Source organism: Tupaia chinensis, unplaced genomic scaffold (genome assembly GCF_000334495.1).
Source record: "Tupaia chinensis unplaced genomic scaffold, TupChi_1.0 Scaffold000251_1, whole genome shotgun sequence".
NCBI lineage: Eukaryota > Metazoa > Chordata > Mammalia > Scandentia > Tupaiidae > Tupaia > Tupaia belangeri.
Genome location: NW_006159731.1, coordinates 3,049,320 through 3,062,802, shown reverse-complemented (window position 1 = coordinate 3,062,802; position 13,483 = coordinate 3,049,320). Strand labels below are relative to the sequence as shown.

Sequence of the window (13,483 nt, the reverse complement as noted above, 5' to 3'; positions counted from 1 at the left end):
TCTTTTACCTCCCAGCCAAGTGGCCCTGGGATTTTAATTCCCCTTTAAAAAAAAAAAAAAAAAAACATGAAAGACAGAATGCATATATCTTAGAAAAAATAAGATCTATCAATTCAGTACAAATTTTGACTAGTGTTTCTAGAAAGCAATTAGAGTTCTGGTGCTTGGTTTACCCACTAACATGTAATTTATAACACTTGCACTGTTGATAAGTACCCAGCATAAACAGAGTCTTGCAGAATCTTAAGTCTATTACCTTTTGTAGTGAAGCAGAAAGTACTTTAGAAAGACCTGGAAAAGCCCTGCCATCTGTTCCTAGGAGAATGATGAAATCCAGTCCTTAATTTCTAAAAGCAATGATTATTAAGGCCCTGAATAAACACACCATCATGTCCAATTAAAAAAGAATAAAAGAACGACTGAATCAAAAATATTTAGCCAATGTTCCCCTTTAATAGCATTATGATATCTTTCAAAAATGTAACTAAGATTTAACCAAACTTGGTCATATTTTGAGAAAATGGCAATGACTAGGAAGAGGTTTGCTGCGAAACATATGAGTTTCACTGAATGGCGTTCAGGCTTTAGCTAACCCACATTGTAAGATGACCATGATCTGGTCAAGATCTCTCCACACCATAAATCTATGTCCAAATGAAAAATAAGTAAGAACTATTGTAGCACAATTTTTTGCTGGGAAAAACAGTAAGTATAGCTTTAGAGCAACGAACATCTTTGAACTCTTCCATAACTTCATTAAGTTCTTATGGGTATTTGTTTCTTTTTTCATAACATGAGTAATATTGAAGATGTTACCTCCAGAAATGAGTTCTTTATTGCTCACATATCTCTTTCAAGAAAGCACAAAACGTGCAGACCTGAAACTCCCCAAACTGATACGCACTTCTAAACTGAGGTGTGAAAAATCTTAGCTCTAGGGCACTTGTTGTGAGAAAATTAAATTCTGCAAGAACAAAACTCAGTCTTCAGAATCTTCTTCCTTTACTAGTGTCAGGATATTTCATTTGGGCTTCTTAAATCTAATTCGTTAAAATGACTAGGTTTTCTTCTTTTTCTCTGCTTTTCCTCATAGCAGGGGCTTATATGACTCCAGAGTGTAAGTATCTCCTATACCTACCACACATGAATATTAAATGAATTTCTAGTGATTATAGTGTTATATTATAGATAAAAATAATTTTCAGAACCCTTTCTATCCCTCGTAACTACAATGTATTATATAATTCTTCATCAGTAAAACTACCATAACTGTTAGGTAGGATTGTCATTGTATTTTAATCTTTGAAGAGTGATTGTCTTCAGAAGATTGACATAAAACAATCTGGGTCTTTGATGCAAGATCTTTTGGTTTACTTTTGTAGGTTCCAATATGGAAATTATTGGAGGAAAAGAAGTATCACCTCATTCCAGGCCATTCATGGCTTCTATCCAATATGATGGCAAGCACGCGTGTGGAGGAGTTCTGATCAATCCACAGTGGGTACTGACTGCCGCCCACTGCCACCCTCGGTGAGTCCCTGTGATTTTCATGGATGTGTTTTCCCTTCAAATTGGCTAGAATAGAAGTATGTGTCTCCTGGGAGAGAACCTTATCTTCTGTTAGCTTCTGTGATCACTGAGCAATCGATGGGGTTTATTAACCCTCTTACACATGCACATTTTCTGCACTGGGTTTTCATTTTCAGGAAGAGCTGAGCTTCCTTTCCCAGGGCAAACCATTAGGCAAATTCAAGTCCTCCATACAATGCCAGGGAATGCAGTGCAGCCACAGTATGAACCGAAGCAGCAGTCTTCTTGGCCTCATTGGTCCTACTGCTCGCTATCCCTGACCTCATTGGATCCTACTGCTCGAGAGGAAATCAGAGGACCCGAGTGCTCCATGGCTTTCAGCTCCCCCATTTTGCAAATAGGTGGTAATGATAATACTACTTAGTACCTGCTTTGCAGATTTAAAGAAGTAGTATCTGTTTAAATATTTAAGCATGCTTGGCACATTTTGTAACTACAAATAAATTGTAGTTATTATGCTTATCATATAAGTATTAGAAGCCTGCCTTGCCAATAGATTTCTAGACTCCTTACATTAACTTCTTAACCCCACTCCTGACCCCAGGTGTCTGAGGCTCAATTTTGAATCACAACTATAAGAGGCAGCACCTTTCTCAGGTAGGAAAAGAAATGTTACAGGTTATTTGTAAAAAAGGGGAAAAGAGAGAGAACGAGATAGTTACTTTAGGGGGTACTTAGAGTGAAAACTTTTCAAAAGATGGAGTACAACCTCCTGAAGCCCACTCAGCCTAGGATTCTCTTATTTCAGTCAATAAAGTACAAAAACCCATCTTGGGATGCTACAACCATCATAAGAGGAGAAGTAGTAGAAAACTAATCTACTAGTAAATCTGCCATTACTTCACGTAAGAATCCATCTTAGCCGTAATGGTTTGCTTTCTAGACTTCACTATATTTAAACTGTAAAACTGAAATGATTCACTTCTCCATGCTTTGGGACTTTTGTCTAGTTACCCCATTTTATTACAACTATTTGGACACAAATCATAAGTTTTTTGGGTTTTTTTGTTTTTGTTTTTTTTTGGAGAAGTTTTTGCCATAGGGCACATGCACTCACCAGACAGAGATACAGAGAGGCAGAAAGTGAGAAATCACCCCACAGAGGGGATGGCCACGCCGCAATCCCTTCTCCTCCATTCTCCTCTCGGGATCTTGGGCACGCATGCACACGCGCCCGGCGTGAGTTTCAAGCTACCGGGTCCGGGACGCGAACCGCAGTCAACTACATGAGAATCCAGCGACATAGCCATTACAATAACTGCTGGTCCCACAAATCAGAAGTTTTGATACCTGCAAGCAGGGAGAACTTCTGTTTTATTTCTAAATAGCAAGCCGCTGATACCTAATTTAATATGGTTACTTCATTTGAAGGGAGATCTTGCTCTCAAAGAAATCATCATCACATCACCATCACGTCTCTCCTCTCAAGGGCATTGCCCCCTCAAGGCTAGCAAGGCAGGGGTGACAATAAGTGATTGTTCAGGGTGGCTAAGGCACCAGACTCTCACATACCTGACCACACCATTCAAGTCCTAAAGAGGGAGAAATAGAGATTAGATTGCCACGTGATCATTTCCCATGGAGGGTTCTTTCTCCTTCTCTCTCTCTCTGACAAGCACATATGCTCTCTGGCAAAATTAAATACATACACAAATACATACATATGTGATTTAAATATTCCTTCGATGAAAAATATGTACATCTTCATATATGCTTACAGTTCACATTCAAATGAAATAAAAACTCCCCAGACACAGAGCTTGTCTTATAAATGCTCCATAAATGCTGAATGAAAAAAAAAAAAAAAAAACTAAGAGAATTTTTTTCCCAAGCCTAAAACATGGTGTTTGAAGTCCTTTGTAAACCATAAAGTACTATAGGAAGGTACATAATATTAAATTGAATTTTAAATTGTATCAAGTAGGCTTAACTCAGGAGAAGTAGAGTCAAAAAATTGGAAAAAGAATTACATTTTTAAAAAGACTGAGGGGCCAGCAGGTGGCATGGTGATAAGGGTGATTGGACTCTCATCTGGCTAACTGCAGTTTGAGTCCTGGATCTGGCAGCTTGCTTTCTCACTTTCCTCTCTGGTCAACTTTAAAAATAAAATAAAATAAAATAATGACAATGAACAAAATTAAATTAAATTTTTTTAAAAAGACTGAAGACTTTAATACTTCAAGTTTTTGGAGTTTCACTTAAAAAAAAAAACTATTGCTAAATGTCATTTTAAATGGCTAGAGTATAAAGAACTTCAAAATATGTGGATCGAGTTTCCTCTACAGAACACTTGGGTGTAAAAATGTAGGCAGATTAGTACTTAGAAAAATATTAAGCTTTACGAAATCCAAAATATTTATGAAATCGTTTGATGGTGGCTTCCCACAAATGTACTCCCAAGTATCCTGTGGGAATAGTCTACTAACCCAAGACCTCTCTCAGCAAAATAGTGAAGTGGGCCAAATCCAGGGGTGCTCCCTTCCTACCACCCATCCACACGATCCTTCCCTTAGTATCTTGGCCCCTGTGTTCGTTGTCATGTCAAGTATAAAAGGACTATATGTCAATCGTCAAAAACTTCCTATATAATCTTATTTTTAGCATGTTAACTTATCAGAAGCAAAATTCTTACCACCTGTTACCCACTGTCCTAAGTCTCCCCCATGCCCTCCCTCACTGAGCCCTTCTCTCTTTCTCACTTACCTTGCATGGGAATAGAACCTTCTACACCCTTACTTCATCTCAAACTCCCAAGGCTCCTAGAGTAAATGGCTACATGTCCAGGCTCTAGATTCAAACCAGCTGAGCTTTGGTCTTGTGTGGGTTTGCACCTGGAGGCCTTCACTTAAAATCTATGAAACATTCTCAAGTTTGTTAGTGTATTAATACTTGACCCTCAACTTCCTCATCTATATGATGGAGTCATCATCATACCTACTCACAAAATTGTTGAGAAGTTTAAATAAGAGGAAATATGTTAAATGCTAGAACATAATCTAGAACATGACTCAATACACATTATCAAGTATTGTTAATATTATTATGTGTGCTTCTCACAGTACTAAGCGAGGAACTTACCTGATAATTCAGTTGAGTTAGTGGGATAGCACTGGGTAAAACTTTCTCTCTGATTGCTAGATCTTTCTCTCTCTTACCCAAGAGAAACCTCCAAGAAATAAGGACCCGGGCCAGGACATGGCATAGTGGTTAAGGCACTCGACTCTCACATGGCCAAGTTTGTTTTCTCTCTCTTTCTCTCCCTCCCTCCCTCTCTCTCTCTCTGGTGAGAGCATATGTTCTATAGCAAATTTTTAAAAATAATAATAATTTAAATTAAAAATAGTTCTAAAAAAAGAAAGAAAGAAGGACCCAGACTTCACTGGCCTTAAGAAGTAGGGCTTGCAGAGGAAATAAGAGGCTTGAAGGGGCTTGGCATGGAACTTAAAGAGATGCCAAGGAAAGAGAGCTAGACTTGGAGTCACAAAGCCCCACTGGGATCCTAATTCCCTACTTAGGAGATGTGTTCCATGGGCCAGTTAAAGAACACTATTTTACAAGTGAGGAACACACAGCCCTTTGGTTTTACCAATACAGAGAAAAGCTATTGTTGGGCTCAGTGGGGATGATGTTCACAGACACCTGTAGCTGACAGTGAAAAGACTTGCTGAGCGCAATACTATGGTTCTGCTCTATAAGCAGTTCTGCTGTCGGTGAGTCCGGGAACTCAGGAAGCTACAATCTAAACAAACACCTCCAGGTGATTCTGAAGCAGTTGGAAGACCACACTTCTGTTGTACAAATAAAAAATACTAGTATTATTACTTCTCCTCTACATGAATTCAGATCTAGGTCTAGCTAAGAAGATTGGATCCTAAAACAGGTAATTCAGGTATCCTGTGAGCAGAAAAATTGCCTTTCGTAGTACAGGTTACAGTTGAAGGGTATCCAGAAATTAAAGTCAGAAAGAACAATGGTCTCCTTGAATTGTTTTTGGTATTAACATGTCCTAGAAGAGACAAAAACAAACATTTCAAAGGCAAAAACCAGTCAAGGAAATGAGTAAAAAAATGAAAGAAAATCAGACATTTTTTCAGAGCCCCCCCCCCAATCAGATCCTCTTTCCACACTCTGCGTCTGTACTTCACAGCCTTCCTGGTGTGAGTCATTTTCACTTTTCTGTTCGAACATTAATCCTGGGGATCTAATATCATCCTTCCCCTCCAAAGCTTTGGGTTTAGTGGTTATGTTGAATTTGAATTTGAATCAATCTTAGGAAATCCAATCCACATCCTATGAAAAATTTCATCACCATCCTCATTTTGCAATAGGCAAACTTTTCAATAAATAGAGCTGGAATTTCCAAAATAAACTATTTTGGTAGAAACCAAACAGTGCTAATTCCACCCAGTCATATTTCTGTCACATGAAAAATCCCCCCACCATAGTCATGTGCTCATTCTCCAAAACTAAAACAATAATGTCTTCCTTTTTCTAAACGTTTTTCATTTTCTTAATCTTTCTTAATCAGTACCCATGGGTATGCATATTTTTGGTGTAATCTGCCCTTATCCATTTTTCAAGTAGCAGAGAAATCATTATGTGTAAATAAATGTAATTCTATTACAACCTTCATTTTTTCAAGAAAGGATTTGTCTTCATTTCCATAAAGACACATTGGAATGGATGTATCTGCAGTATAAAAATGGCTCCAGAGTGTTGCCAGGATCTCCAAAAACCATTTCTATTTTCGTCACTGGCTATAAATGTAATTTTATCAAATGTGCAGTAAGTCAAATCAATATGGTACTATTGAACACTAGTACTAGAACTATGTCTGATTTTAAAAACTAATTATATATGTGGGAGTGTGTGTTTCTTCATCTGACTAACCATTTTGTATCCTCTAAATCTCCACAATAGAATCATCGATGGCTACTAAGCTTAAAATATCTTTATTTCAAATTAGCAATGTTCGTTTGCCTGCTATAGGGTGTATGTACTTGCCCCAGAGAGAGGAAAAGTGAGAAATCTCCCCCTAGGAGGGATAGCCACACCACAATCACTTCATTTGTTTCTCAGGATTTGGGATTATACACACACATACACACACCTGGCGTGTTTTTCAAGCCACCAGGTTTGGGACCCCAGGCTCTCAGTGGGCCATGTGGGATCCAGCCATCTTAACCTCCACCTTACCTACTGGCCCAAGTTAGCAATGTTTTCTCACCTTGAGGAAAGTTTTTCTTTCTTTCTGAGGGGAGAGGACCTGTGGGCAAATCTGACCACCATATAATGAGTTTTGCTTCCCCATGTTGCCATGCAATGAGGTCTAGACACACAGATGAGTAAGCACAGAGTTGGGTCTATACTCTGCTAGTTATTAAAATACTTCGAATTTGGAAGATGAAAAGGTTCTGGATATGGATGATAGGGAGAGATGAACAACAATATGAATATACTTAATGCCACTGAACTGTAAGTTTAAAAGTGTTAAAATGAAAAATTTTGCTATGTATATTTAACCACAAAGGAAAAGAAACCGTCAACACTAGTTGGTATAAATCTCAAGCCACAAACTCAAGAAATAAAATTTTCTTTTACTATGTTGGGAAGTGTCTCTCTATGCTGATTTTTCTGAGTCTTAATCATGAAGATGTTTTATTTTATCAAATACTTTTTCTCCATCAATTGATGTTATCATATGGTTTTTATCTCTCTTTCTGTTAATATGGCACATTGCATTTATTGTATGTGTTGAACTACTCTTTGCCTCCTTGGAACAAAGCCTGCCTGGTCTGTAGTTTTCTTTTTTTGTTACGTCCTTGTCTGTTTGGGGGATGGAAGTGATGGAGGCTTCATAGAATGAATTTGGGAGGGTTCCTTCTTTTTGGATCTTTAGAAATGTTTGAATAGAATGGGGGTTAGCTCTTCTTTAAAAGTTTTGTAGAAATCAAAAGTGAAGCCACTGAGCCCTGGGCTTTCCTTTGTTGGGAGGTTATTTATTACTGATTCAATCTCATTGCTTGCTATTGGTCTATTCAGGTTTTCTATGTCTTCCTGACTCAATCTAAGTAGATTATATGTGTCCAGAAATTTGTCCATCTCATCCAGGTTTTCATGTTTGTTGGAGTATAGTCACTCATAGTATTCACTAATAATCTTCAGTATTTCTGTTATGCTTGTTTTAATATTGTCTGTTTCATTTCTGATTTGATCTATCTGGGTCCTATCTCTCCTCTTCTTAATTAGTCTAGCTAATGGTGTGTCAATTTTGTTTATGGTCTCAAAGAACCAGGTTTTAGGGGGTTTTTTTCTGTATAGCTTATTTATTCTCTATTTCATTTATTTCTGCTCAAATCTTTATTATTTCTTCCCTATGGCATTTTTAGGAGCATTTTGTTGTTGTTTTTCCAATTCCCTGTGGTGCGTTGTTAGGTTGTCTATTTGCCACCTTTCCATCTTTTTCTTAAGGGCACTAGTTGATACAAAGTTCCCTCTTATGATTGCTTTCTCTGTATGCCATAGGTTATGGAAATGAACACAATTTTGTTGTAACTTGATGTAAGTCAATTAGGATTTCACCCTTCCCCCGCCCCCCAACACAACTAGGTACAAGTTCTGATATTCTTTTGCAATGCTGGGAAATGAGGCTGGAGTTGGGGGATGTAGAAGGCAAGTCATTGGTCCTTTGACTTGCCTTCATGCTGAGGTCCACTAAGATGGACCCTTATTATGTATGTATATCACCTTTTCTACCATCTCTTCTTCCCACTGGGGCATTTGAAAATAATTCTGTTATTTTCTTTCTCTTTGCTTTTTCAGGTTTGCCAAAGGCCAGTCTCCCACAGTAGTTTTGGGAGCACACTCTCTCTCAAAGGAGGAAACCTCCAAACAAACATTTGAGGTTAAAAAATTCATACCTTTCTCAAGATTTGTACCAAATTCTTTATCAAATGATATCATGCTGGTTAAGGTAGGTAATGATGCCTTCCTTCAATTTCTCCAACATTCTTACACAACGTGGCTCAGGTCATTAAGTTACACAAAAGCATTTTGTTCACGTCTTTCCCATGTTTGAGGTGATTGTGACATATTCCATATGGGCCCCTATTACTCTATATACTGCCTTAAAAGGAACAAGACCTTATCACAAATGCATCAAGACTATGATTATGCAAGGAAATTAAATCTGATGCTCATATTTGTAGGAGGGGAACATCCAAGGATCCGCATTAAAAGCTTTCCTCCCAAATGCTTTCCTCATTAGCGAGTGAAAAATACAACAGTCATTTATACATCAGACATCAGAGCCAACCAAGTGACTTTAGGAACTCGGAAGTGAGTTACAACTTAGTCTAGACCATACTTAGCCCAGTCCAAACTTAGTCTAGACCATACTGAGGGGTCCTATCCAGCAGGAAATAGCCCAGCCCTCAAAGTCATGACCTATGGATGTTATTCCACAGAAAAATCATCCGATGCAGGGCAAAGGCCGGTTTGCTCGAGACTGGGCCAAATTCCTGCTCTGTATTAGCTCCCTCCCAAGCATCAGTGAGCTCCACAGGGAATGGAGAGCATGTCCGAAAAGCAACAACCACAAGTGCAGCTGCAGGCTACCACCAAAGTAGATTCAAGAAAAGGGATGCCCTCCTAAAACAGCAAGACCACACATACAATGCACAGTCTAATAGCAGAATACTACTGAGAAAGAATGATCATTTCTTCTATTTTCATCTGTCAGCTTCACACGGCCGCCAAACTTGACAAACATGTCCAGCTGCTCCACCTAAGATCCAAACACTATATTAGAGCTGGAGCCAAATGCCAAGTCACTGGCTGGGGATCTACCAATCCAGATGCCTTCAGCCCCTCTGACACACTGCAAGAAGTCACTGTTACTGTCATAAGTCGAAAACTTTGCAACAGCCCAAGTTATTACAACCGCAACCCTTTTATAACCCAAGATATGGTATGTGCAGGAGATGCCAGAGGCCGGAAGGATTCCTGCCAGGTAAGTCTTTCATGCAAACAGGCATCTAAGAGCACATTACTACATTCAAGGTTCCATTTGTTCACTAACTGAAGAGGAGAGGCATGGAGAATACAAAACCCCAGTCCTAAAATTCCCCTCCCCTTCCTGCACAGCTCTCAATTACTTTTCATCTACTAGTGTGAATGGGTCACAACCCCAGTGCTTACAAGAGCTCTTATTGGGGACCAGCAGATGCCGTAATGGTCACATCATTGGACTCTCACATGGCCAACTGCAGTTCAAGTCCTGGATCCAGTGACTTGAAACATGCTGCTCACACCTGTGAGCATGTCTAAAATCCTGAGAGAAGAATTGAGAAGAGATTGAGGCATGGCCATCCTCCCGAGGGGTAATTTCTTGCTTTCTGTCTCTCTCTCTCCAGCAAGCACACATACCCTAAAGCAAAAATCTCTCTAAAAAAAAAGCAAAAAACAAAAATTCTTGGGGTCGGCAGGTGGCAATGGTGATTAAGAGCGCTGGATTTCCACATGGCCGACTGCGGTTTGATCCCAGGCCTGGTAACTTGCTCTTGCACTCTCTCACTCTCTCACGCTATCCCTTATTTACTTATTATTATTTTTTAAAAAATAATAATAAGTAAATAAATAAAAGTTAAATAAAATAATTCTTTTTAAAAAAACTTGTTATTAAATGTTTATTAGTCAAGATGAAAAACTATATGAACAACTTTACAGACTTCCTATGAGAAGCATTACCAGCCTTAGAAAGTCTACCAACCTGAATTCACTAATGGTAATTAAAAGATAAATTAGTCAAGGAGAAACCAATTTTTTTCACAAAGAACTATTAATTTAATTTTATTGATTTACTATCATTCTTTAATTTGACCAGAGAGAGACAGAGAGGGAAAGCAAGCCACCAGTTCCAGGACTGAAACTGTGGTTGCCCATATGGGGAGTCCAATGCCTCAACTACCATGCAACCTGCCGGCCCTGGGGAACCAATTTTTAAATCAATCAACAGGGAGATTGTAGAAGACTCAAATGGAAAGCTCAAATATAGAGTGTAAATCCTTAAATTATGTCAACTTACTATCTTAGTTTATATGAGCTGCTTTGAAAAATACCATCAACTGGGTAGATTAAAAATAACACAAACTTATTTCTCACCATTCTAGAGGCTGGGAAGTCTAAGATCAAGGCACTGGCAGATTTAGTGTTTGGCGAGGGTCTGCTTTCTGGTTCACAGACAACCTGATTTTACTTGAACCTCACCTTAGTGAAGGGCAAGGGGTATCCCTCAGGCCTCTTTTATAAGGACACTAATCTCCACATGAGGGCTTCTCCTCCCAAAGGTTCCACCTTCTAATCCTATCACCTCAGGGTGAGGATCTTAACACATGAATTTGGTGGGGGAATACAACCATTCAGACCATGGCACTGACTGATATAAAGAAACAAGAGTTATATTTTTCAAAATAGTCAGTTTACTGAGATAGCATAAAAAAGAAAGAAAGTTTAGGGTTCATGTTTATAGGTAAGATGTAGCAGAGATGGATTACAAATGTTTAAAAAATTAGAATTCAATATTGACATCATGCTATAGTAAGCATCATTGGGAGAAGAGTCCAAGGTCTTGTGGATCTGCAATGTCTTACGGCTACCAGCCCCCTGAACACCTATTATCACAACTGGTCAGAATGCAAGGTGCAACGGTTTGTAGTGTAACTGGCAGCAGATGCGAAGGTTGCTTTTCACATTTAAAAGCCAACTTTTGGACCAGCCTGTGGTATGATATTAAGGCATCTGGAACTCACATGGCCAAACACGTCATTTGCAAAACATATAGTTGCCTGTGTATGCATACTCAAAATTCTGAAAGGAGGGAGCAATGTAGGAGGAGACATGGCAACATGACCATGCCCCCTGTGGTAGAGAGAGAGGTGCTTTCTCCCTTTCTCTCTCCCTGGCAAATGCACACATTCTCTGGAAAAATGGAAAAAAAAAAAAAAAAAGAAGCCAACTGAAAGTCCATGTCATCCCCTCTATAACTTTTTCACTTCTCTTGACAGAATTTACTTACATGTTTTGTTGTTTGTGTGTCCTCAAATATCATTTCCTTCAACAAGAATTTATCGAGTGTGGTATATATACATACTATGTTCAACTATATGAGGATGCAAAATTTAAAAAAAGGAAAAAACTATTAGAGAAGAGATAGTTCCTCCAACCAAGACACTACAATACATTTTTCTGTTGGTCTCAATAGCAACTTGATTTCCATTCTGTAAGCCCCAAAGTAAAATTCAAAACTAAATTTTATTTTTTTTATTTTGGTGGCTTATTTCAAATTTTTGCTATGCATTCTTTAATGAATAAAGTTTAATAATCACCAAAGGAATGGACATATACATAGAATAGAGATAGTACAGAGACAGAGCTGTGGACAGAGATACAGGTGCATCATAGTCACAGGCCGAGTCATAAACAGAGACGTGGAAGAGAAAGACAGAGCACAGTCCTTCACAGAGACACAGCCATTGAGCACTTATACTGAGTAAGGGGCTGTGTCTGGCATTCTTTAGGACACAAAGAAACTAAGGACCCAGATAATAATCCTTTGATCAATCAACAGTTGGTGGTAGAAAAAGCTCAACCAATTTCTCAAGTATCGGACCATTTTCTTCTTTCCAGGGTGACTCTGGTGGCCCGTTGGTCTGTAAAGGTGTCTTTCATGCCGTAGTCTCTGAAGGTTATAAATGTGGTATTGCCAAGAAGCCTGGAATCTACATCCTCTTAAACAAGAAATACCAGGATTGGATCAAAAGCAAGCTCTCTCCATCTCATGCAAATTAAAATTACTAATGACTTTCTCGGATCTACTACTTACTTGCTTTGTTGTTCCCCCCATAATGTGCTCCCAGGTCAACTTCATCTTAAATGTAGTTGAAAGCAAGTAAAGCAGAACACAGCGCCCTTAAGACTCATTTTGTTAAGGAATGAGTTCTTTGTATCACTAAAGCATTTCTATTACACTGAGTTCATTCTAAATAAAATTGAGAAGACTCTCTCTTTGTCTTTGGTGAATATGAAGTCAGATCTTCCCTCCTTCCACACACTTCCCTCAGGGTATTAAATGACTGAACAAGACAGTGATGGTCTCACCTTCAACCAGGTTTGTGTAGTGTCTTTCATGCTTGGTCTTCTTACAAAGGACACGGAGTCATGGTTTTCATATCCCTGCCAACTGCATCAGGGTCACCTGAGATTATCTGTAATACAGATTGTCTTAACCCATTGTCTAGAAATTCAGATTGAATAGGCTTGAGATGGTCCGAAAATCTGTATTGTTTAAAAGCAATTCAGGTGACTCAGTTGATTCTGATAAAACAGTAAATCTGAAAGCTGCTTAGTAGCATCTTACAATAAAGACAACTGTAAGTGACAAAGAGTTGTTTTTCTATATCCTTCAGTATGAATCAATGATGTAAGACCAAACTGCAATTCAGTATGATCACAGATAACCTCAGCTGTCTTGCTGTGGTTATGTAATGATTGAAAAACTAACAATATCTAATTTGAATGACAGATGTGGAGGGGGATGTGGTGGCTTCTCTTTCTTCAACAGTCAAAAGACAAAAGATTAATCTCAGTCTCTATATTTAATTTGGTTTTTGGTTTTTTTTAAAGATCTGTTTTATTCAACTTTGTTTATTTATTTATTTAATTTGACCAGAGAGGGACAGGGAGAGAGTGAGAGAGAGAGAAAGAGGTAAATTGAGAAAGCAAGCTGCCAGGTCCTGGACTCAAACCATGGTCAGCTATGTGGGAGTCCAGTGCCCTTAACCACCACGCCACCTGCCAGCCCCAATTTAATTTGTTTTTAGGGGATAAATAGTGT

The 13,483-nt window shown here is 38.6% G+C and overlaps 1 protein-coding gene across 1 annotated transcript; it reads left to right on the top strand.

The window, feature by feature from the left end:
* The first annotated feature begins 956 nt into the window (after positions 1 to 956).
* GZMK (granzyme K) lies at positions 957 to 12,652 on the top strand. The gene is made up of 5 exons (XM_027772064.1): positions 957 to 1,117; positions 1,383 to 1,530; positions 8,413 to 8,563; positions 9,332 to 9,601; positions 12,277 to 12,652. Exons 1-5 carry the CDS (start codon positions 1,054 to 1,056, stop codon positions 12,436 to 12,438), a joined length of 795 nt encoding a protein of 264 aa, XP_027627865.1. The 5' UTR covers positions 957 to 1,053; the 3' UTR covers positions 12,439 to 12,652.
* Positions 12,653 to 13,483: the final 831 nt, after the last annotated feature.